This window comes from Ylistrum balloti, unplaced genomic scaffold (assembly GCF_031769215.1).
Source record: "Ylistrum balloti isolate Yb309-2 unplaced genomic scaffold, AGI_CSIRO_Ybal_v1 Utg370142, whole genome shotgun sequence".
Classification (NCBI taxonomy): Eukaryota; Metazoa; Mollusca; class Bivalvia; order Pectinida; family Pectinidae; genus Ylistrum; species Ylistrum balloti.
Genome location: NW_026782148.1, coordinates 641,338 through 665,152, shown reverse-complemented (window position 1 = coordinate 665,152; position 23,815 = coordinate 641,338). Strand labels below are relative to the sequence as shown.

Below are 23,815 nucleotides of genomic sequence, written 5' to 3'. Positions count from 1 at the left end.
TGTCACAGTCATATATAAATTCATGTCTGATACACATATGCACGTCATACAAAATTGGTTCTAAAATCAAATGACTGTACTAAAAATGTTGGTGTATATTAGCCTAAACGTACGTGTACTATCGCATATCGATCGGTCATTTCAATTGTACTGTTTAACATTCTGATAAAACAAATACGTAGAATAAAGACACAACACGAGTCCTTCAAACGATAACTCCAACGTGATAAGGGAAATGATGAGTGAAATCCTAATGGTGAATGGTAGCCATGTTGTTTACAGTAGATACGTTTGTTCTCGTTATTGGCGAGACTTCAGACTTCATTGAATCCTGGAAGAGTTACCACCCTTCATCTGTATTCTACTAAATTTACATAGCATCTTGTATCTAATTGGGAGAATTATGATTATTTTGGAATGTTTCTGATAATGTCACATACTTTCTTATCTATGTTTTCATAGAGGAAAAGCTTTGAATAAAAGTTTAAAGATTTTACTTTTAATTATCAAGAGAAAACTGAAGGTTGAACAAAAACCAATAGCTGAATTGTTTCTTCTGTGCGAACTGGCTAGAACGAAGTGTATTTTTCTCTGTAAAGCATCAAAATAGTTTCATTGATGATTCTTTATAAAACCGAAAACAATATTTTTTAAAACTTTTTTTTCTAATTTATCGGGACATTTTGATATTAAATTGATAAATAAAATAAACTTTAAAACCATTATCAAAAGTGTGGGTACGTTTAATTTTTTTAAAAATCTGTACATTGTTTTGCCCAGGACGATGACATAACAATTATTTATCTAATGGGTTTTATGCCCACTATTAAGGCCTTTCGGCCTTTTAGCGGTTAGAGTGTATAGGATTCTCCCACAGTAAGTACTTCCCTTCATTTCATTTGGAAGGTGTTGGGAAGATACTAAACAAAAAAAATCATCGTTTTTTTCTTGATAATTCAGAATGTCTTGGCCAAAAGTCAAGTCAGCTTACCAGTGACGTAACACAGGGAAAATATTTGTCCCTAGTTTTGTGAATAGTACTCCTTTCAATATAAATTTAGAATTAGCTACTGTTGATACAGCTGTTTTTTAAGACCTTCCAGTGATGCCAAGGGCCTTAATTTTGAAACCTAGGAGGAAAATCGAAATTGGTCGAAAGCGAAATGTCAACAGCATGATTCCACGAATTTGTGCAGTTTTCCATATTCTGAACCGTGCCACTATACTTGGCAAATCTTAGTGACAATGAATATAACAATCTACCAACAGTGTTTATCAAAAAGCACTGTAGTGTTACAACAATAAAATTATAAAATAGCAGAAACCATACACATTGTAAGAAATACGCGAAACTTGCTGCCTTTTGAATTTAAACGTAATCAAAAATTATATGCTCATATGATCCGGACATCAACACCAATTAATGTATTTAAAAAGTCCAAAATCACCATAAATTGCAACGGGAACAATTCCAATTTCAAAAGCAAATTTTGTTTTAAATCATATATTTTCTAAGCAGTTATTTTAATTATATAATTAACCTATTTCATCACGTAATCCATCTATTATCAAGCGAATATTTGTTTCATTGGTTGCTGTAGCAACAAGCCCTTGAAGCTATCGTCAGAGTCAGTCGAAATCAGTTGTACATGCGATGTCATAATATGGAAGATGACGTCGTAGATCAGTAAAAATGGCATTTGTAACAAAATGTCCTACACAAATGTTTAAATTTCAGATTTACGTGAAAAAAATGGGTACAAGAAATATGATGTTATGAAATTAGCCAAGGCTTGCAAAAATAGACACAGTTAAGATGTCGTACTAAGTAAAACCTCCATTAAAATATATAATGTATAGATTTTCTCGTGTTTTAGACGATACTTAGGATATACATGGTGCTAAAATAACACCCTGTCAGGGTCTACCAGGACTAATTCACAGCGATATATTATCTTCATTGCCTGATCAAACAAGTTATATCTAACACAATCGACTCCAGCACTGTGCCGGAGGTGTATTACATAGCATTATCAAACACATAGCATTCATATTAGAACCGGCGGCACGCGTTACTCAGAAATCTACAATAGATATGTATGTGTTTATAAAGAGATCGACCATTGTATTAAGACAATAGAAACCGATTATTACTCGATTCAGGAGAGATATGTCAGGGCGTTGTGTATCTATGAGTGGTCTCCAGCACAGGCACTCGAGGCCAGGATATTATTTTTTAAACGTTGATTTTTGTTTTAGCACTCATGACTGACGTTATTTAAACGAAATATCAGCAGAATTCAAGTTTATGTGCCGGTTGACAAATCCGAGGTCCACGGTCATTAAAAATACACAAGGCAAGCAACTCCAGATTTTAAAAAATCGACCCCTCGCTTGGAAACTGGCTCAAAAAAAGTAGTTATGATAAGTTCCTTGTAAAACAATATGTATCCGTAGGTAGTGTGTATATTTACCTTTTATTTGGTGCATAACATTACAGGCAACGAGAAATTCACAATACGTACATGAGATTAACATCTCAATAATCGGAGATTTTATCGTCCATGTAATTATCTTTGACGGAAGTAACATGCCATTTCAAGGGCGGTCACTCCGACTTTTTGGGAGAGGAGTTCCGGATAGCACTATACCAGTGAACAGGTAAGAAAGGTTCCGATGTCATTACGCGCGTAACTTCAAAATAGATATTTTTATTTCTACAAATACATTTGCGGGGATGGAAAAATAATGGCTGGGCATTTAAAAAAAAAATAGAAAAAAAATCATTTAATTTCCAATTTCTAAGTTAATATATTTCCCCCACGATATTTTTCATAAATTGCGCCCTTTTTTCATTATCTGCATGATTTTTTTTTTCTATTTTTTTTTTGAAAAAAAATTCTCATTACCGCCAGCTTGATTGAAATTTGATGCATTCTGTATAATCCCTTACCATGATATTGTATCCGAGTTGGCAACTGTGGAAGCCATTATTTTTCCATCCCCACAAATGTATTTGTAGAAATAAAAATATCTATTTTGAAGTTACGCGCGTAATGACATCGGAACCTTTCTTACCTGTTCACTGGTATAGTGCTATCCGGAACTCCTCTCCCAAAAAGTCGGAGTGACCGCCCTTGAAATGGCATGTTACTTCCGTCAAAGATAATTACATGGACGATAAAATCTCCGATTATTGAGATGTTAATCTCATGTACGTATTGTGAATTTCTCGTTGCCTGTAATGTTATGCACCAAATAAAAGGTAAATATACACACTACCTACGGATACATATTGTTTTACAAGGAACTTATCATAACTACTTTTTTTGAGCCAGTTTCCAAGCGAGGGGTGTTTTTTAAAATCTGGAGTTGCTTGCCTTGTGTATTTTTAATGACCGTGGACCTCGGATTTGTCAACCGGCACATAAACTTGAATTCTGCTGATATTTCGTTTAAATAACGTCAGTCATGAGTGCTAAAACAAAAATCAACGTTTAAAAAATAATATCCTGGCCTCGAGTGCCTGTGCTGCAAATCTGTGAAATGACGATGTAGGTGTGGGTGAGTGAGTGTGTGCTTTCTACACAAAATTGAAAAGAAAAATGAAATAATGTTTGTGCATTTTTCATTCGTAAGTAGTATGGGTAAGCTATTCTGTTCACGTTACAAAATTTTGTGTCAGAAGTGGGATTCGAACCCACGCCCACATACGTGGACCAGAACACTCGCCCCAATTTAAGGGAAGGAAAGAGCCTTGAGTCTGGCGCCTTAGACCGCTCGGCCATCCTGACTTGTAAAGCACATGCTGCTTGACATTTTATATCTCAGAGTTATACTGCTTTTTCGTTTCTCTCTGTCGGGGTTAGATAGTATAGTGAAATGCTTGATAGCCGACAGGGGCCGAGAATATGGTGAAAGGTAACAAGTTAGCCTGCTCGGCCATCCTGATTTGCTTTACCTTCAAAAGGTATTCAGGTTTATTTTAGCTTGGTCCTTCTTATGTACATTTCCTTTTCTTTTTTAAAAAAAAAAAAAATCGACAACCAACGAATATGGAGAGTCATGCCAATTTATTTTTCATCAGATGATGGTGATGATGATGATGATGATGATGATGAATTTTGCAATATGAATTTTAGTTTCGGTGCATTTATTACTGAGGATGAAACAAATCTACATAAATGCTGCATGTGGTTAACTCCCGGTGCCGCAAGTGAAGGATGTCTGTAAACACTGGGGAAAAAACTAGAGAATTGCACTTGAAGGGAAATAACTCTCCAATATCTACGTACATTTTAAATTTGGGAACCAACATATTGACTGTAACACTTCATACCGATACTTAATTGGCATTTGATGAATATATGGATTAAAGTATACAGTGCAAAATATTACTAAATCAGCGAATAAGGTGTTATATGCTGTGTACACCAAGTTATTATCTGTATCGTATTCGTGTCAAGCCTGTGCTATACTAGGGACAGCAATACGGGGAATATCAAAATGGACATGTAAATACACCTCCAATCCTCCTCAAGGCGATATGGGATTCTTGTCAACAGATCGCACGCAAATTATAGAAGTTTTACGTCTACGTGTTAGACTACAGGACGAGGTAGAAAATTGCTTAACTACAAATATTTACAAGACTTCTGACCTTATTGCAAATTCGTAGCGGAGGGAATGTGATGATATCATCAACTCTGAATTAGCAGACACTATGACCAGTCAACGCTCTGCAAAAAAGAAAAATCGTGATATTAAACGGATACTGGATGACCATGACCAGATAGATTGGAGAAGTGGTCTTTTCAATGATATTAACCGCTTATGTAAAGATAAAATTGAAACAAATTATCATGTTAAGAATGTTCGAAACAGGTTTCATAGATGAATTTTATCAAATTGTAGAAGTGATTCTTGATACTCTAGGCCAAAAATACCTTTACAGATAATAAAATGTAAATAATGTACATTAAATTATGTTGAGGATGAAACAAACTTTTTTACTAATTCTGTTTTCACTCTGATCTTAGACAATTACTTTATAAATATGCAGAAATAAAGTCACAAAATTTTAATGTTTTAAATATTGATGATAGAAGATGATTTACTGAGAGGTGTAGCCAAAACCTTGTTTTATATGTTCCAAAGAAGACAAAATTTCCTATCAAATAGTCTTTTTTAATGATCGTTTGTGAACTCGAATGTGATAGTCTCATAAGCCAAATATGTCAGGGTATTGGTGCAGTTCTAATACATTGCATCTTTTGTATTTACTCACGGATTGTATCAATACCTGACACTTAAATAAAAATGCCTGTATCTGGTAATCCAATCGCCTCCACCGTTCTGCCATGACATAATACACAAAGCAGGCCCACTGGTATCTGATCTTACAAAACAATTCCTTCAGCTTTGATGTCAATAGAATAGAAGTTTTTATAACACAACCAGTAGATCTTCTATTCTAAAGGTATTTGTTTTGTTTAGTCAGCATAATACGGCGCTGTACAGATGACCGGTACCGATTTGCTATACAGCGCCATGGTACAATGTGCTCTTTCCTTGCATTGTGACAGTGAATTCTCAATAAACAATAAACTGCCTGGTCGTAACACGGCTGCTTCTCAAATAAAACCATGCGGTGTGGGATTGCCGGACGAGATAATTATTTTAGGATTTTGATAATACAACATCAGTACGTGAATGATAAAGATTATCTTATGCTACACGAATCACAACCGGTGCTGTGCAGTAGATTCGGAGTCTCCGTAAATAAATGAAATTGATCTTAATGCCTGTTCACAGACTTGGATTTGAATCATTTTCAACGGCTATTTTACCACGGACTTAAATATAGATCTACAAATTACATTTAGGTCAATGCTTTTTTTACATTCCCGCAGCCCACTGTTTAAATTATTTTTTAAAAAGAATTACATGAAAAAAAAACCTTTACCTTCTACTGCAGCTTTTGGAAACACCGCAGGCCCAAAGAGTAAACGGCTAAATAATAATAACAATGTAGGACACGATACGACATCCTCTCTAGCATTAAATAACCTTTCACTGTTCAATAACAGAAATCGGGTTAATACTTCCTTTGGTTTACCGAGATAACAAGAAAACAGCTAGAATATAACAACAGTCTTTGCAAGGAAGGAGGGGAAGTTGATTGGTAACTTGATCGCTGAAAAAAAATCACAGCCACAACATTTTCTCTTATAAAAGATCGCGTAATAGTCTATTTATAGATTGTAAACCTGATCTATATTGTATAAGCGGAAGCACAAAGAGTAGTCAGGATGGCCGAGCGGTCTAAGGCGCCAGACTCAAGGTATAACCTTCCTGTTAGACAGGTTCGAGTGTTCTGGTCCACGTATGTGGGCGTGGGTTCGAATCCCACTTCTGACACTGTTATTTTATTATTTTATTCAAACCAGAGATTGATTTTGTTTCTTTAATCAAACCACAGAAAATTATCTGACAACTCTTATAAAAAGGATTTTAAATTGCATCAAATACGTGCTTCTACATTTTTTTCCACAGATACATATATACTTGTCTCGTTGGGCTTCTTCTTTTACATGTAGCCTATCTGTAAAGTTCAGGAATTCATAAACATCAAACATTAAACAAGCGATTTTGTATTTGTTTGGCATTATAGCTGTTGCGCTGGGAAAATGTTTCATCAATAATGATAATTCTTAACTGTTGTTTATCACCAAACAACTAATTCTTTTACAGCGACAATAAGCAAGTCCAATAAGATAATTTCTGCCTATAGTAGATATGTTTTTTGTTAACAAATGCTTACAATAAGACACTGCACCCATGAGCAGTTATATTGATAGTCTTTCTTCCGACTTCTACTAAAATATGTCAATTTGAGATTTAAAAAATAAGAAAAAGAAAACACTCACAAAAAAAACAAACAAACAAATGGACACACAAATCTGATAATGATTTTTAATGGGAAAAAGTCTACAAACAAAAACCTAATTATTACAAACATGGAATATATAGAAACAAGCAAACTATCACAGATTTGAGTTCAGGGCACACAGAACATAATATTCAGGAACATGTCAGTAGAATCTTTGTGTCCATCCGTAATATTTAAACCAATTTAAACCAACTGTAGAACAACAGATACAAACATTACTTATTTCATTGCTAACAAAATTACTTATTTCATTGAAAGCTTTCGTGGCACACAACCTCCGTTCCACGGGCCACCGGAATTATACACCTATGAAAAACACGTGTACTCACTGCGGACCGTAGAGCGGGTAAATTGCCTGTGACACTTCCCTGTAGATTTGGATAAAGGATACTTTGTATATTCGTTTATAAACTTTTTAAGACGTTACGATAAGGTACTAAAAAAAGGCTCCCTCATTTGGATTCCCTCATATCTAAATAATAATAACATTGATAAATGAAATAAACGAGAGAAAAAATCCCTACCAAGGATTATTTAAAAAAAAGTCACCCAATCCCCATCCCAACCCTGTCTCGTCCCTTCTCACCTACATCCGACTCGATTTCTGCGCCTGGACGGATCAACATTGGGTACAAATGACATGTCTCTACGTGGTGTATCATATGTTACTAAATGTTTTAAATGATATTCAGGTGCAGTTTTTTGTTAGATGTTGTAAATTGTGGATATTTGTTTTCCAGTATGTTGTAAATCATACATGTTGATTGGCGGCACTTTAGACCCGATGTCGATTTAACCATTTACAACCTCTCGTGACTTTCTGGAGAGATCAGGTGACTTTCTTTCACCTAGAAAGTAACAAGTAATAGGTCCTTTAAATGTTTAAATGATGGCGATTTTTATACATGTATGTCATCTTAAAGTTTAATTAAACTTAAGTCGAAATTGTTTTCAATCATCGATATTGTACATTATGATATACAAAGCAAATATCACCATAATATATGAAACAAGAATAAACAAATAAACAAATAACAAGAAATTACTACATACCAAAACGGAGAGGAAAGCATCATAAACACAGGTAACTCGTGTAGTCCAATAAAACTGACTTTTGTAATATATCTAAAGACTGGCCAGTAAGTTGCCTTTACAAACGCAATTCTTTTATTATTGTTATCGATAAATACTGGCTGACTTCACGTGAGACCCCTTGCTGGCGGTCAAATGTCACTTGACTTGAGGCAGGTGATTAAAAAAAATTCTTTTATTTACGTGTAATGAATATGATACTTTCCTCGTAGATGAAATATGAGACATCAAATTCAGAATGTTGGTTAAGTGAAAAGATCCCTATATTTCAGACGTTTGTCAAAATAGCCCATGTACCACTTGGCCCATCGTCATTAAGTTTACCCGTGTCCTGGACATAGGCACTAATTGCTATACGCCTCTGGGCAGTTAACTTTCACAAGTCTTTTTTTATCCCCGTCTGTCCCATTAGAAATGACATGATAAAAATGGCCAATTATAAATTTACTATTAAAGGGTGCTACAACTAGTAATTTCCAAATTTCATTATTGCTACATTGTTTCAATTATTTAAGTTAACCACGAGTTATCAATTTCCTTCCCAATCAAACATGATCAAACAGAGACATTTTGGTCGCAGATTCAAAAATATAACAGACATTTAGCCCATGGACATATTACGGAGTGTAGTGGATGCCTTTCTGGTGTTAACTTTTGTTTGTTCATCGAGACGTGAAAATAGTCCATTTGTTATATTTATCTGTGCCCCATTCACTACAAAATATATGCTGTCTTTGCACTGACCGGCCTGACCAGAGCCAATTTGTCGAACAGTGAAAACGGAATCTCATTTTCGTAACAAAAAATAATACAAATATATTAAAATTATCAATAATAAAAATTACATTGGTTAAACGGAAAACTATTGTGATTTTTAGTGCCACGGATTTACAAATTACCTCGATTACTACTTCGATATAGGATGATATTTCAGTTGTGAATGGTTCAACACGCGTTTTGTTTGTTAAAAAAACTAAGTAAACAGAAATATTGGTCATTAAAGATATGGAGACCAATTTGAAAATTGAGATTTTTACTATAGCGTTTGTTATGAACAGATTGATTAGGAGATTTTGGAGAAAAATGGTGTATAACCACACCAAGGCTAATTGACTCTAATTGATACAGTATTTCAATTCAAAATATTCCAAAATACACTCATCGTACTGAAAATATCAATTTATATGTTAAAATTAGCACGTTTCGATGCAATCGTAATAATCACATATAAAAATAGATACAAACATGCATTTTCTAGCATTTGAAACAACGAAGAAAAGTAGAAAACAGTCTCAAATCTCTCTTCTATACGTTTTTGATTTTACCCGACATAGTTGACTTTCAAGACTTGGTTCAAAGAAGCTTTCATTATGTTGGCAGGGCTCATTTAGTACATTGTATATCATTACATTGGACTTGCAAAAAAAAATAACACGGGTTTGTTGCTTGAAAATTGAGAACATGGATTAATGTTGCAACAACCAAGCAAATACATCACATAAAAGAATTGACTGCTGTTTATAAATGTAAGTCGTAAACCTCAATGAGAAATAAATTGTACGAGTTCCATGAAATCGAGATTTTCTCTGTATTATGCGTTTGTATTGGATAGAGGTGAGGCCACAGTAGAGAAAAACTGGGGTTTTTTTTTCAAATGCCGTGGTTAATCAATTTCTAATCATTGTCAGTCTTTTCCTTAGTGTAATGGGTTACTTTAAGATATAGTTAACGGTAGATGCTGTAAATCGCTTCCGATCCGATAATTCGATGTAATAAAATGTTATGGCTTTATTCAATAGATATTGTTGAACTGAATTGTAACACCTTGATGTTATAATAATCATAGGAGGTGGCTATTTTTTGTCTGTAATTTTGAACATGGATATCTATGCTATAACAGATTCAAATATTAAGTATGTCCAACATGTTATGTACCGTAGGCTACAACAGATGCCTGTATAACCATGGTTGTACAGGTCTCCAAGTAAAACGGTACCTACTAAGTCCGTATTAGTACAGATCACTCATCCATGACTGACCCCATCCCACCTGTGTGCTTTCTTTTTTGGAGCTTAACGTCCTTGTTCCGGTTATAACCGAGCCTAGAACACTAAGGGGGAGGGGGCTGGGAGAGCCGAGGCATAAAGGTGTGCAATTTCGCTTTTTAGTAATCGTCAAACAGGTCTAATGTGGGGAGGGCAGATCCGGCTACTTGTATACCCTAACTTCTAAAAAAAAAAGTGGGGGGGGATGGGATTTTGGACTGTCACTGAAACACCTATTCCTACTCTAGTCTAACTCTATGTTTACCTATTAAAAACCTATACTCTGTGGCGGCTAGCAATTAGCCTTCTCTTTTTCGAAAACCAGCAGAGGATCTTTAATGTGCACGGCGTAACTCACCGTACACCGGACCCCCGTTTAACGTCCCTTCCAAAAGACAAGAGGTTTAGAAGATAGCGGGAGGGAGCGTATGGGAAAGTAGGAAATTGGAAAATAGGTTAAGCTTGTTAGCGGGTATAGGTTTGTTATTGTTAGACGGGGTTCTAGCCACCATTTGACTTAGCTAGTCATGATGTTCTAGAGTGGGTTTAAAAGTGGGGAACTGTGTTATTAAGTTCAGTTATGAGAGTGGATGTGATGGGATGAGGTAAAGAATGTGCTGGAGTTGGGTTAGCGTAGATTACTTAAAAAGAGATCATATTGTATTTCTACAGCGCCCCATGCTAAGGGCACGGTTTCTCTTGTTTGTGACCATGGGGGATGTATGTGTTATGTTTATGGTCTTGTTTTATTGTGGTTGTGTTTAGTCATACTGTCCTTGGTCCAGTGTTGAATAAATTGCTCTGCCATTTATCCCAGTTGCCATACCTAACTGGGTTCCAGAAGCTACCAGCTAGTCTGCAAAACCCTTTAATGTGAAACCTATGCTGGAGGACATTTGGTGTGTGTGTTTTTTTTTTTTTTTTTGTATCGCTGTCCTAGATTTTAACTATTTAATCAATATCAGTCAGATAGGAGGTCAATTGGTCGAATATATGTTTCCTATGTTGTTTAGGAGGGTTGAGTGCCGTTTTAGAATGTAGCTTCCTGTGCGCTCACGTGCCTACGACGTAATAAACCCTAAGGGTCGTAACCCATGATATCCCGCAGAAATCGCTGCATATGATACAACAGTACCATCATCACCAAGGTAACAAAGGATGCTCCCGCGTGCGAAGCTGACGATACATTCTCCACCAACATGTCATCTATCAAGGTATCCTCAGCAGGATTCTCCTCCACCTCACTTAGTTTGTGAAGCGATTCTGCTGGCTGAGCCTGTAAGGAATAATAATCTGAGTGAACATGAACTAGCCAGTACATGTATTTTAAAATAGCCTATTTACGGACTATTTAAGACGGATGTTTTAATTTTAGCATCAAAGACTAGAAATTTTATGTTAAAAATGTAAATTAAAAAAATTGATGAAATACAACACATTTTATATACAGCTAAAAATACGAACCGTCGACTTGGTGACTGAAGCAGAGCTGCCACGATCTGGATTGGATGCTGCCTGGGTGGGACTATGGGGCCTGGGTGTACTGGGTGTGGCACTCCGGGATATGGACACACTCGATGGAGTGGTTTTCTGAGTGGGACTCTTGGACTTGGTGACGGTTGATGTAGCCGCTGCCCTCGTGGCACTCCGGGATATGGACACACTCGATGGAGTGGTTTTCTGAGTGGGACTTTTGGACCTGGTGACGGTTGTTGTAGCCGCTGCCCTCGGGGCATTCTTAGACATGGAAATGTTCGGCGGAGTGGTTTCTGGGGTGACATTTTGGGACTTGGTGACTTTTGTTGTAGAAGCTGTGGACACAGCGGAGACCACTCTCGATACTGCCTGTGCTGTATTAACACAAAACATGAAATTGTATAAAAATTACATTCACATATGTTTTAAAGCTGTAAAGTAGATGCATATACCTTTAAAATTGATTTAAGTAATACTGAAGACTTTCATTTGTGGATCGTCCTGTCATCAGTCATTCTACAGTCTCCTTATATAGTAGCCGTTAAACACTTTATCTGACAACATACGAAGTGTCCGTCGTGTGCCATTCAGAACAATAACGACAAAGTGAATTGCTTAAGGACACTACAAAGACAAAGTCCGGCCTGTTTCTCAGGTTCATGAGAAGCACAAACCGCTACGATCAGGAAGCGTCGAACCACGCACCTCGATCGGATCTTCATACACGCACCTCGGATCTTCACACACGCACCTCGAATCTTCACATGAGGTTAGCAGGCAATCGCTCTACCGACTGAGCTATTGTGGCTCAAATTTCTGCTAGGCATATGTCGTAGTATTTTTATTCCAGACATGTGACAGAAGTATACAATGATCAAGCTGACGAACGAGGTCTGGGCGTAAATAACAACACGAACAGTGTCATTTTTAGTCAGGAAGTTACCTAAATTATCTTGTGTCTCTTTCCTATCCACAAAGGTGTCTGATATATCTGCATATAATTTTAAGAAATGGAGAATAATGTAATATTCCTCACTATCGCCGTAGCATTGCCCTGTTTTGTTGCATACCAAATACCGGTGATTTATTTGACACAGGAAACAAGAGATTTCACCATTTTGCAACAAAAAGGTTCTTTTATACGAGATAAGTAAGCCACAGATGAGAAAGTTTTTAAAGAATCTTGAAAAAGGAAAGTGAACAAAATACACATTGATAATCTTGATTATGGTTTATTCTGTGTCAATTTAATTGGCAATCTGTCCTGGCTATTTAGTCGAGCAACGTTTTTTCAATTCAGCTGGAAATGAAAATATATGTGACCAGACTAACAAATCTGTACATAATACATGATTTCCTTTCGAAAGGAGTAAACGTGAAATCAGACTCGCCGTTTCGTCACTTGATGTCTCCATATCGCGTGCATTTGTTTACAAATAGTCTTCTTCCCGCCAGAGGGGGCAGCGTTTCGCGCTATATTTGGATTATCGCTATTTTTGGCTTCCCAAGATTTTAAACTGACCACACTGGACATTGGCTACGTAGGAGAAAACTATTATGTACAGATTTGTTAGTCTGGACGCGTATATTTTCATTTCCAGTTGAATAGAAAAAAACGTTGCTTGACTAAATAGCCCCGTTAAGATATATCATTTACTAGGTATTATGAAGTCATTGCTATACATTTGTATACTTGTATTATGGAGAGGGCAATGAGTAGTTTGATAACTTGCGTCTGATTCGTTTGTATATTATCTATGTAATAACATTGACTTCAGTTTAATAATGTGAAAGCGAAAGATGCTACCTGTATCTCTGTCAATGATTGGATCGTCCAAAGTTCCGTTGATGACTATTCCAGTACTGACAGTGTAAATCCATTCATGCGTGTCTCTTTTTTTCCGGATTTTGGCATCTCTGCGACGGCGATTTATATCTCCTGTTTGACAACTTCGGTCACAAAGCTCATCTTTTTCAGTTGCCCCACAAATGACACTGGAACAGTGAATAAACACTTCCGGAAAGCCTACAAACCGAAACGCCTCGAACCGGAATCCGACGAAGGTTTCGTTTATGGGTACCATGGCTAACGTTTGATCTTCTTCACAGCTGAAAAGAAAATCATCAGTTTTATATTTTTAACGTTAATATTTGTATCCGTGTCGCTAATCCTACAACTTTGCCATTAAAGCGAGAAGGAATATTGTTATGCAAATTATATACTTGAAGTTGTTGATCTGACTTGCTGATGTGAACATTTTCCGGACAATTAAACCAAATAATGACTCACGCCTCCTCGAATAGAGTGTAGTGGACGGAGTCTGTCCATTGGCCAGATGGTGTTGCGAAGCATGTTCGTGCCACAATCTTCAGTTCTGGTGAATTCGTCGACAGTTCCAGAGACACCGATAACATTTGCCTCATTTTCACGGAACTTTGCGACGACAACCGTTCTGTGAAGTAATCATCTTCAAACAAAGTCATAACGACTTTGAATTCCCCCAAAGAACTCACAGGAACAACAGAAGGCACTGCCGTGTAATTTACAGCGTTTGTTTGGTTTCGGGGAAATGCACAGGTCAGCGCGACGTAGTACAACGTCTTCCGCGTGATCACATGGTTACCGGTGACGTTGTAGATCAGGGTTTGATTGAAGAATATATGAGAAGCATTGTACTGAAATGAATCAGATTAAGAGAGATTGTATTTTGTGGAACACTGATATGGTCCATTATAATGTAAATCAATAAAACAGTCCGATTCTTTCTCCATATGTTTACCGCTTCATCCTGTACCACTTACTCCTCTACAGTGTACACTTCTATCAGTTATTCTTCAGCTACATATTCCTTTACACTTACTCCTCCACCACTCTATCACCATTTATTCCTCCACCACTTACTCCTTTACCACTTACTCCTCCACAACTTACTCCTCTACACTTACTCCACCACCACTCCTTCACCACTTACTCCTCTACACTTACTCCACCACAACTCCTTCACCATTTACTCCTTCACCACTTACTCCTCTACACTTACTCCACCACAACTCCTTCACCATTTACTCCTTCACCACTTACTCCTCTACACTTACTCCTCCACCACTCCTTCACCATTTACTCCTCCATCACTTACTCCTCTACACTTACTCCTCCACCACTTACTCCTTTACACTTACTCCTTCACCACTTACTCCTCCACCACTTACTTTTTCACCACTTACTCCTCCACCACTTACTCCTTCACCACTTACTCCTCTACACTTACTCCACCACCACCACTCCTTCACCATTTACTCCTCCACCACTTACTCCTCTACACTTACTCCACCACCACCACTCCTTCACCATTTACTCCTCCACCACTTACTCCTCTACACTTACTCCTCCACCATTTACTCCTCCATCACTTACTCCTCTACACTTACTCCTCCACCACTTACTCCTCCATCACTTACTCCTCTACACTTACTCCTCCACCACTTACTCCTTTACACTTACTCCTTCACCACTTACTCCTCCACCACTTACTTCTCCACCACTTACTCCTCCACCACTTACTCCTCTACACTTTCTCCTCCACCACTTACTCCTTTACACTTATTCCTCCACCACTTACTCCTCCACCACTGACTCCTTTACACTTATTTCTCCACCACTTACTCCTCCACCACTTACTTCTCCATCACTTACTCCTCTACACTTACTCCTCCACCACTTACTCCTCTACACTTACTCCTCCACCACTTACTCCTTTACACTTACTCCTTCACCACTTACTCCTCCACCACTTACTTCTCCACCACTTACTCCTCCACCACTTACTCCTCTACACTTTCTCCTCCACCACTTACTCCTTTACACTTATTCCTCCACCACTTACTCCTCCACCACTGACTCCTTTACACTTATTTCTCCACCACTTACTTCTCCACCACTTACTCCTTCACCACTTACTCCTCCACCACTTACTTCTCCACCACTTACTCCTCTACACTTACTCCTTCATCACTTACTCCTCCATCACTTACTCCTCTACACTTACTCCTTCACTTACTCCTATATCACTTACTCCTCCACCACTTACTCCTCCACCACTTACTTCTCCACCACTTACTCCTCCACCACTTACTCCTTCACCACTTACTCCTCTACACTTACTCCACCACTTACTCCTATATCACTTTGAAACATACGGTCTTTATAGAGATGTTTTTTATAGAGAGGAAGTGTGGTTTAACTGTGCTTACATTAATATCAGTGCCACACTCGCTAAATGGAATCAGCATTGTGATGAGGTCGGTTGTTTCGGAGTATGTAGGATTGCACGAGGTAGAATCTCTGGCATGCCTTACAGTTACTCGACTTGGTGTCAGGTTAGCGTCATCTGAACGGCTAAATTTGACCGTAAACTGTTCATCCTTACAGTCTAAATAGGGTTCCGGCACTAGAATATATACACACAAATTAGACAGTTCTTGCAGTCAGTCTAATTGAATGAAATATACTCACAAAGTTGATATCTATACAGACAAATTATACAAAACAAGTTTTTTTCAGATGATTTGGAAAGTGAAAATTTCTAAGTTATGCGTAAATATCGAGCGTAACAGGAGATCAGCGGCATATATTTTCAAAACAGTGAATTTTTTTTTAGAAAAAATTAAACATCACATCCCTGTTTTTCAAAGAATAAAGATGAAATATATAAATCTTGCTCGTGATATATTTATCTTACACTGCTTACCATTTCCCCTTGCAACAGCTGTTACTGAGCAGACTATAAATACATGTATACAAATTCACAAACATCTTTCAAGCCCAAACAGGTTTTCATAATCAATGAACATGTATCCGGGTGTCAGAGTGTATGTAAAGATGAAGGTTTTAAATGATACCTGTATCGGTGTTATCCTGGATCGGGGTACATGTTACACTAGCATACTCCCCAAAATCACAATTGTGCACTCCTAACCCCCTGTGTTCACACGCAAGAATGTCCGACTCGTAGCCGGTGCATCGAACGTCATCCAGCAGGAATATTTGGCTAACGTTTTGCTTCACGTAGTCAATATCGTGTCTTGATCCAGTAAGTGAGAGTGCCGTGCTGAAAACGTTAGAATTCGAATACACATCCAACTTTATTAGTGAATAGTTTACACAGTCGATTGTCTTATAAATCTGCCTACACCTACAGAGGTTTGTATACTATTTATGAAAGAAACTGGACTAAACCACACAAAAACATCAAAAGAATTTTAAATTGGATTGATAATAGCTTACAATGAGTTGGAAAAGACAACGCGGGTTTACGATGCGCTTTGGGAGATCTATCTATTTGCTTTATAATGATCACTAGGATTTATAATCTACATCTCTAAAATGACCTGGTAAACATGATCTCCTAATACATATTTTACTGAAAATATGCGATAATATTCAATATATTATTAACAATAATTGTTATTCATTAGAAATATCGGATCTTATTTAGGACAAAAATAAAACATGCTACAATGTATATCTCTCTGTGAAAAGAAACTGCCAACCTGTTTCTTTTCTTTTCATTTTTAAACGATAATTCCCAAAAGATTATTTAAGACAAAATTACTTACTCGAAACAAAGAGAACTACACACTACCCTAGCCGCTTCTATGTTCCATAAGTCATCACAAACTGCCCACCACGTGTTGTTGTATTTGACTTCAACAAATCCAACACCAATTGTGTCATTGGGACCAACAAGTCGAGTGTTCGGGTTATGATCCCCACCTATTAAACGATAGATCAACTGACAATTGCCAATCAGCAAACCTCATATATAGATGGAAATATAACGATGTACGTCTCACCTGAATTATTGGGCTTTAAACATATATCGTTAACAACATTTCAAAACTGTTTTTGCACCTATGTATACATACTTTAGAGGGAATGTCAAATTTATGTTTGGAGGATCTGAAACGAATATCATAATACAGCGTTCTTTTTTTCAGGGAAAATACAACATATCACAGAGAGTACATGATGACATGGAATCATGTAAGTTACAGTATACTGTTTTCGCTTGAATGCCTATAAAAATCACAATATCCAAAAAAAAAACGACTGTTATTTTTATTTCTTCTGTAAAGTACTGTTAGAATACGATAAAATCGTAAAATGTCGTAGAAGTTACATATTGATTTAGCACTGATTTATTTCGCACGTGATATTAAACGTACATTCGTTAGGCTGTATCACCGCTGCTCTTGCCAAAGCTGCGGACTCAGATTTTTTAGGCTCACAAATGACTCCAGCATCCTGCTCGTGATCACAATTATGTGAGCCGATGTTGTTTGATGGGCATTCACCGAGGTTAGACTCCGTGCCGGTACATTGTAGGTTGTCCAACCAAATAGGTCCTGTTCCTTTTCCAAAGGTGTGGCTTGTTACACCATCCCTACATAAAATAACATTTTTGATTGTTTTTCTTTCAGAAGGCAACCAATTAATAAACTGATCAAAGGTACGTGTTTTAATTGATTCACTGTACCGGTCCAATGCCATTCGATCTACTAAGCCGTTATTTTATGTAATAAAACTTGAACACGATGCTATCCCTTTAATAAAATATTAAACCAATTAGAATCGGAAAACCGTGCTCTCTTGGAGAAACAGCACCAGAAAAGAAGATACGCCGAAGGCGAATGGAATATCATGCTACCATATATTTATTTAGATTTCGATGATTTGCTAAGCCCAGTCAAGAATCTTGTTTCCAAAACTGAAGCAAACACTACTTACTCATATCCCATGTGTTTACAGATGACTTTCGCATCCAAGCCATCAAATTGATCGTTACACACGGTTCCCCATGTGCCGTTGTATTTCACTTCAACACGCCCTTCGTAAACCGTCGACCCTCCGGAAAGACGGATATCTTGAAGTATGTACTGGCCTGTAAAATTATGTTACTGTAGCAAGGTAAAATAATTCATTTTATCTAAATGTAATCGGTTGCTCGTGTAAAAAAACTAAAATGAAAACAAAAAACAAAACAAAAAATACGCGCCTGTGTATTATGCCCTATGTTATAATGTCACGTTAACAGGAGTGTGTGCTCGTAACGTATGTTTTGTGACGTTGATATGGTAGGGGGGGGGGGGGGGGGAGGGGGGGGGGAGGCGGGTAGGGGTCAGGTAGAATGGTTATGTGTTTTGATTGGCTAGCTCTATTGTCTATGTGGTTTGGTTCCGCTGGCCAGTTTCGCTTCGCGTGTTTCTTTGTGTCTTTGAAGATACTTGTCAGTACCCTTTGTGGTCTCACAGGTGACGGACGTACTTGTAAATGTAAGTGTTTTGCTCAATTTGGTATTATTTTTTATAATATTGAATTGCTACATTAATTTGAATACTTTGAACTGTTTATCGCACTGTGCAAATGTTTTTATCAAATATGAGTTGTGATAAATTGTGCGTAAGAAACTTTTCTATATGTTTATGTTCTTCATAAGAATATTGATTAATGTTAAAGATATATTTATGGCTCTGTGCCAAACACAGGTCTGATTCAACGTGTATTTGAGGTTTTTTTTCGTTATTTTTTTTTTTTTTTTGTGGGGATATTTCATTTGATAAAACGGTTTTGATAACGGTTATTTCTCAAATGATGATTTTTATCAAAATAATATCAATTTGTGATAATTCGTTATGTAATTGAAAAGTTAAATACGATTAGTAATAATGTGACAATTTGTAGTGAAGTTTTACATGTATTTCTGTAGGAGTTTTCTCCCTTATATTGATAATTTGATTAGATGACGGTGTATGGATGTATCAGGCCTGTGGCATGCTTACAGATTTGTCTTATGTGTTTTCCTATTGGACTTAATATGATACAATTGAACCAAATAACTAGAAACTCTAATGTTTTTTTCATCAGCATTATCAACCGTAACACAAAATTAGTGGGCCCTTAAAGCGACATCACGCTGATACTTTTGTGTTTGATGCAGCATCACTGACGAGTCCTAGAAGGACGAAACAGCTGTATGATGTAGCATCACGGACGATTCCTAGAAGGACGAAACAGCTGTATGATGTAGCATCACGGACGATTCCTAGACGGACGAAACAGCTGTATGATGTAATTGTATTTGGCACTACTTTATCTCGCTCTAAATTTGTATTGGAAGGTTCGATTCACTTGCACGTCTTTTGTATAGTCCCTTTCCGAAGTAGGTCAATAGAGGCAGATTCCCTATTTACAGGTAGAGATGAATGCTGACCTGATAATTAAAATGAACTACCTAGTGTAAGATAAAGTTCTGCAACCTTACCAAGCGATGAATTAGCGAGTTAAATAATAAAAAATGTCTATCAAATGTAAATTTTAAAATACTAGCCATAATGCATTTGATTTAATAACGTGTATATAATGCAAACATACTCGTTAGTCTGATGTTACACAGAAACACGTAGCTAACCAAGGAAGGAAAGCTTTATTTGCAATAAATAGTAAATTTAAGAATACTAATAATCTAAGTACTGATAAGATGGTGGAAGATGGTAGAGAATTTTGAATGTAGCTAATTTTAATCGCCTTAGGCTAATGCTTGTCGATGTAATGGCCATAATGTATATATTGAAAACAAATGTTGAAAACATTAATTTTAAACATGTAGGAAATAGGAAGAAATGTACTTTTTTTATATATATACTGGAAGACTTACACAATGAAATACTGTTTCTGTTTCCAGATTGAAACTAATTTTCGATGATGTTGCTGAGGAAGTGATTCTTGAAGACAGCGGATTAAACCCATTACGATCTTTTGTATCTTTTCTATGACAGGTTTTTGTTTTGTTTTTTCTCGCTTTCTTGTGTTGCGTTCAAAAACTGATATTCAAAAGAGAAATGTACACGGCGATGTTTGAATTCTTTTGTTTCACATTTAAAGAAATAAATCACTTTTCTTGTAGCTGAGCAGAGGTTTGGTGTTCCGGTCATTGTTCATTATTTACAAAGTGTATTTAACTTGAAGCCTTACGGCTCATAAGCATTCATAACAACATCCTTTAACACTAGTTGATGTATACATGTAAATAGAGCGACGCGGGAAGTTTTCGTTGTTCATTTAAAAGTCTGAAAATTGAATTTTGTATGTATTTATAACACTGACAAGTGATAATTAAAATGATTACACAAATGATGAATGAGGCCAGGTGCGTAGCCAATTGAGGATGCAAGCGACAGCCAGATCAGTGACAGATGTTCATTTCTTAATGAACGGAGTACAAAATACCGTGTTTTTGTTTTAAAAATGTTTTAGCTGAGATCATAGAGGGTTTAGTTGAGTAGGAATGCTGCCCCCCCCCCCTCTCTCTCTCTCTCTCTCTCTCTCTCTCTCTCTCTCTCTCTCCCCCCCTCTCTCTCTCTCAATGTGGTATACCATCCTCGATACTCCATGGCATAATGTAATGGCTTCGAAGAAGTTGGGTGCCGCTCCTTTGTAATCTTCAAAAGGGGCGTGTCAGCCTTTACTTGTCTATGACGGTGTATTCACTGTTTACGAGCGAAGGAACAATTGGCAAAAGGCCAAATATTGCACTACGACAGTATGAAACTGTACACTATTATGTATGAGGACAGTTATAGCATAATTATGTAACAGCTATGACGTCAAATAAAAACTAAACCTTGTAATTCAATATGAAGGTATATTTTCTGCAACGGGTAACCTTGGATTGACATTCAAACTTTGAACGGAACTTTGCAAACCGTTCGTGTGTTTTTTCATTTAAATCATTCTTCGAAAAAGTATCATTTAAAAATCTGCGTTAGTTTAGACATATATACATATACTTAAACAATTTCGTAAAACATTTTACACAGATATGTCATATCAGAAAATCGTTACTTTACAATATCGTTTCTCTACAACAAAATAAAAAATTACGAAACAGCGACTATTTTGTCGCAATAATAGCTCTTCTGAGCTAATGTTACATGATTTATTGTATACGCCAGAAAATAAAATTTCTTGTATCTTGTAACATGACGAATACATCGGGTATATATGATTTTTTACTGAAACAGGCAAGTAGAACCAAATGGTCCCACTTCCCCATAAAAATCAAAATATTCGGTCAATATGCTGACGATAAACATCGATTCACTGATAAACAATGTCCGGCAGTTTTCACCACCTCGGACACAATAAGCAATGTTTAGGGATATCGACGGTGGAAAGATTGATCCAATCTTATTTCCGATTATGTGAGAAACCTACAAGCAGATTGTACAAAAGCCACACAATGAATGGCACCTTCCAACAGAATTTAGAATTTAATATAGTAGAGTCAAATAATGAATCAAACTGAATCATATAGTTGTTTCGTCCTTCTAGGACTCGTCAGTGTTGCTACATCATACAGTTTTTCGTCGTTCTAGGACTTGTCAGTGATGCTATATCATACAGTTGTTTCGTCCTTCTAGGACTCGTCAGTGTTTCTACATCATACAGTTTTTCGTCCTTCTAGGACTCGTCAGTGATGCTATATCATACAGTTGTTTCGTCGTTCTAGGACTCGTCAGTGATGCTATATCATACAGTTGTTTCGTCGTTCTAGGACTCGTCAGTGTTGCTACATCATACAGTGTTTTCGTCCTTCTAGGACTCGTCAGTGTTGCTACATCATACAGTGTTTTCGTCCTTCTAGGACTTGTCAGTAGTGTAAGGACAACTTTGCGGCTTGTTTGAACATTGATAAATCTCAATTTATAGATTTGACTATTTATTGTTGTCGGTATCACTTTCTCTCAAAGTATGTGGTAATGTCCACATGGTTATTTCAAGTAATGTTTTCTAATATACGGATATAGATTATTTCCTTGTCAAAACTATAATCAAATATTACATTATTTTAATCTATTTGTGATTTTGCCGAATATGACCGCCCATACAATTCTTAAATGTATATGCCTTGTATTACACAAACAACACTTGTTTGCCTTGTATTACAAACAACACAAAAACAGAAACAAAACTTACCATATGATGCCTGCAATATCAGCAGAATTCCAAAGATGAACTTTTCGAATTTGCTTGATAAAAAACCAATTTCAAACGATTTTGTCATGTTGATTTTTGACCAAAGCCAAACTCAACACAACGGCCCCTAAAATGACAGTCGGTAGCAACCGCTATGCCTTTTCGAATGAAAGATTGCGGTATAGCCAACTAGTCCAAGACGTGTTTAGTCGTGTTTAAAACGAGTATTCCGCGAAAGGGTTAATTGTCGTTTGCAAGCTCGAATGCACGTTGTAACTGGACTGTACATGCTATCTTTGTAAGACAGCTTACATGTTTATTATCATATATACTTCGATGACATGGAAATGGGACTCGAGATATGAAGGTTCTGCTAGAATAGTCTGGCCACGGTGAGTAACGTTTTGTTTTATACTTCGATTCTTATACAGGGATATATGCCACTGTAAGTGGAATAACGACTACTAGCAATTTGTTCTGTTATCAAGAAAAATGGTTGTTTTTTTGCGAGATATTACGCTGTAGGTCGATTTAAACCATCTGATTTCGGATCATGTTCGACATAATTAATTGTATGCACTTTGATTTTAGGTTAGGATGTAGGTATATGTATGTCAAATTCTACTTTTGTGTAACAACAACGGACTGTTACATTATTTCCGCTCATGTTTGTTGCGTATGTGATATCATCCCTAAGTGATATAACGTCTGTATGTGATGTCAGTCTAACGTGATATAACGTCTGTATGTGATGCCAGTCTAACGTGATATAACGTCTGTATGTGATGCCAGTCTAACGTGATATAACGTCTGTATGTGATGCCAGTCTAACGTCACATAACGTCTGTATGTGATGCCAGTCTAACGTGATATAACGTCTGTATGTGATGCCAGTCTAACGTGATATAACGTCTGCATGTGATGCCAGTCTCACGTGATATAACGTCATTTCGTGATATCACCAATAATTGATATAATGTCGGTATGTGACGTCACCCATCAATGATATAACGTCGGTATGTGACGTCACCCATCAATGATATAACGTCGGTATGTGACGTCACCCATCAATGATATAACGTTGGTATTTGACGTCACCCGTCAATGCTATAACATTAGTATGTGACGTCACCCATCAATGATATAACTTCATTATGTGACGTCACCCATCAACGATATAACGTCGGTATATGACGTCACCCATCAATGAGATAA

At 36.9% G+C, this 23,815-nt stretch overlaps 1 protein-coding gene and 2 non-coding genes across 3 annotated transcripts; 1 reads left to right on the top strand and 2 right to left on the bottom strand.

Moving 5' to 3' along the window:
• Positions 1-3,679: 3,679 nt before the first annotated feature.
• On the bottom strand, positions 3,680-3,794 carry Trnal-caa (transfer RNA leucine (anticodon CAA)). The gene is made up of 2 exons: positions 3,757-3,794; positions 3,680-3,725 (listed from the first exon to the last, which is right to left on the bottom strand). It is a non-coding gene; the product is annotated as a tRNA-Leu (tRNA).
• A 2,511-nt stretch (positions 3,795-6,305) lies between these two features.
• Positions 6,306-6,420, top strand: Trnal-caa (transfer RNA leucine (anticodon CAA)). The gene is made up of 2 exons: positions 6,306-6,343; positions 6,375-6,420. It is a non-coding gene; the product is annotated as a tRNA-Leu (tRNA).
• Positions 6,421-11,167: 4,747 nt separating this feature from the next.
• On the bottom strand, positions 11,168-22,688 carry LOC132550748 (deleted in malignant brain tumors 1 protein-like). The gene is made up of 10 exons (XM_060214840.1): positions 22,601-22,688; positions 18,353-18,506; positions 17,791-18,008; positions 17,182-17,338; positions 16,465-16,673; positions 15,817-16,013; positions 13,856-14,241; positions 13,373-13,674; positions 11,554-11,939; positions 11,168-11,365 (listed from the first exon to the last, which is right to left on the bottom strand). The coding sequence occupies exons 1-10, from the start codon at positions 22,686-22,688 to the stop codon at positions 11,168-11,170; spliced, it is 2,295 nt and encodes a 764-aa protein (XP_060070823.1).
• Positions 22,689-23,815: the final 1,127 nt, after the last annotated feature.

Coding starts and splice junctions, on each gene's coding strand:
- LOC132550748 (XM_060214840.1), bottom strand. CDS start 22,688: ATGACAAAATCGTTTGAAATTGGTTTTTTATCAAGCAAATTCGAAAAG. Junction 17,339..17,790: donor GGTGATACAGCCTAACGAAT/GTACGTTTAATA, acceptor ATCGTTTAATAG/GTGGGGATCATAACCCGAAC. Junction 11,940..13,372: donor AATCATTGACAGAGATACAG/GTAGCATCTTTC, acceptor GTGTTAATACAG/CACAGGCAGTATCGAGAGTG.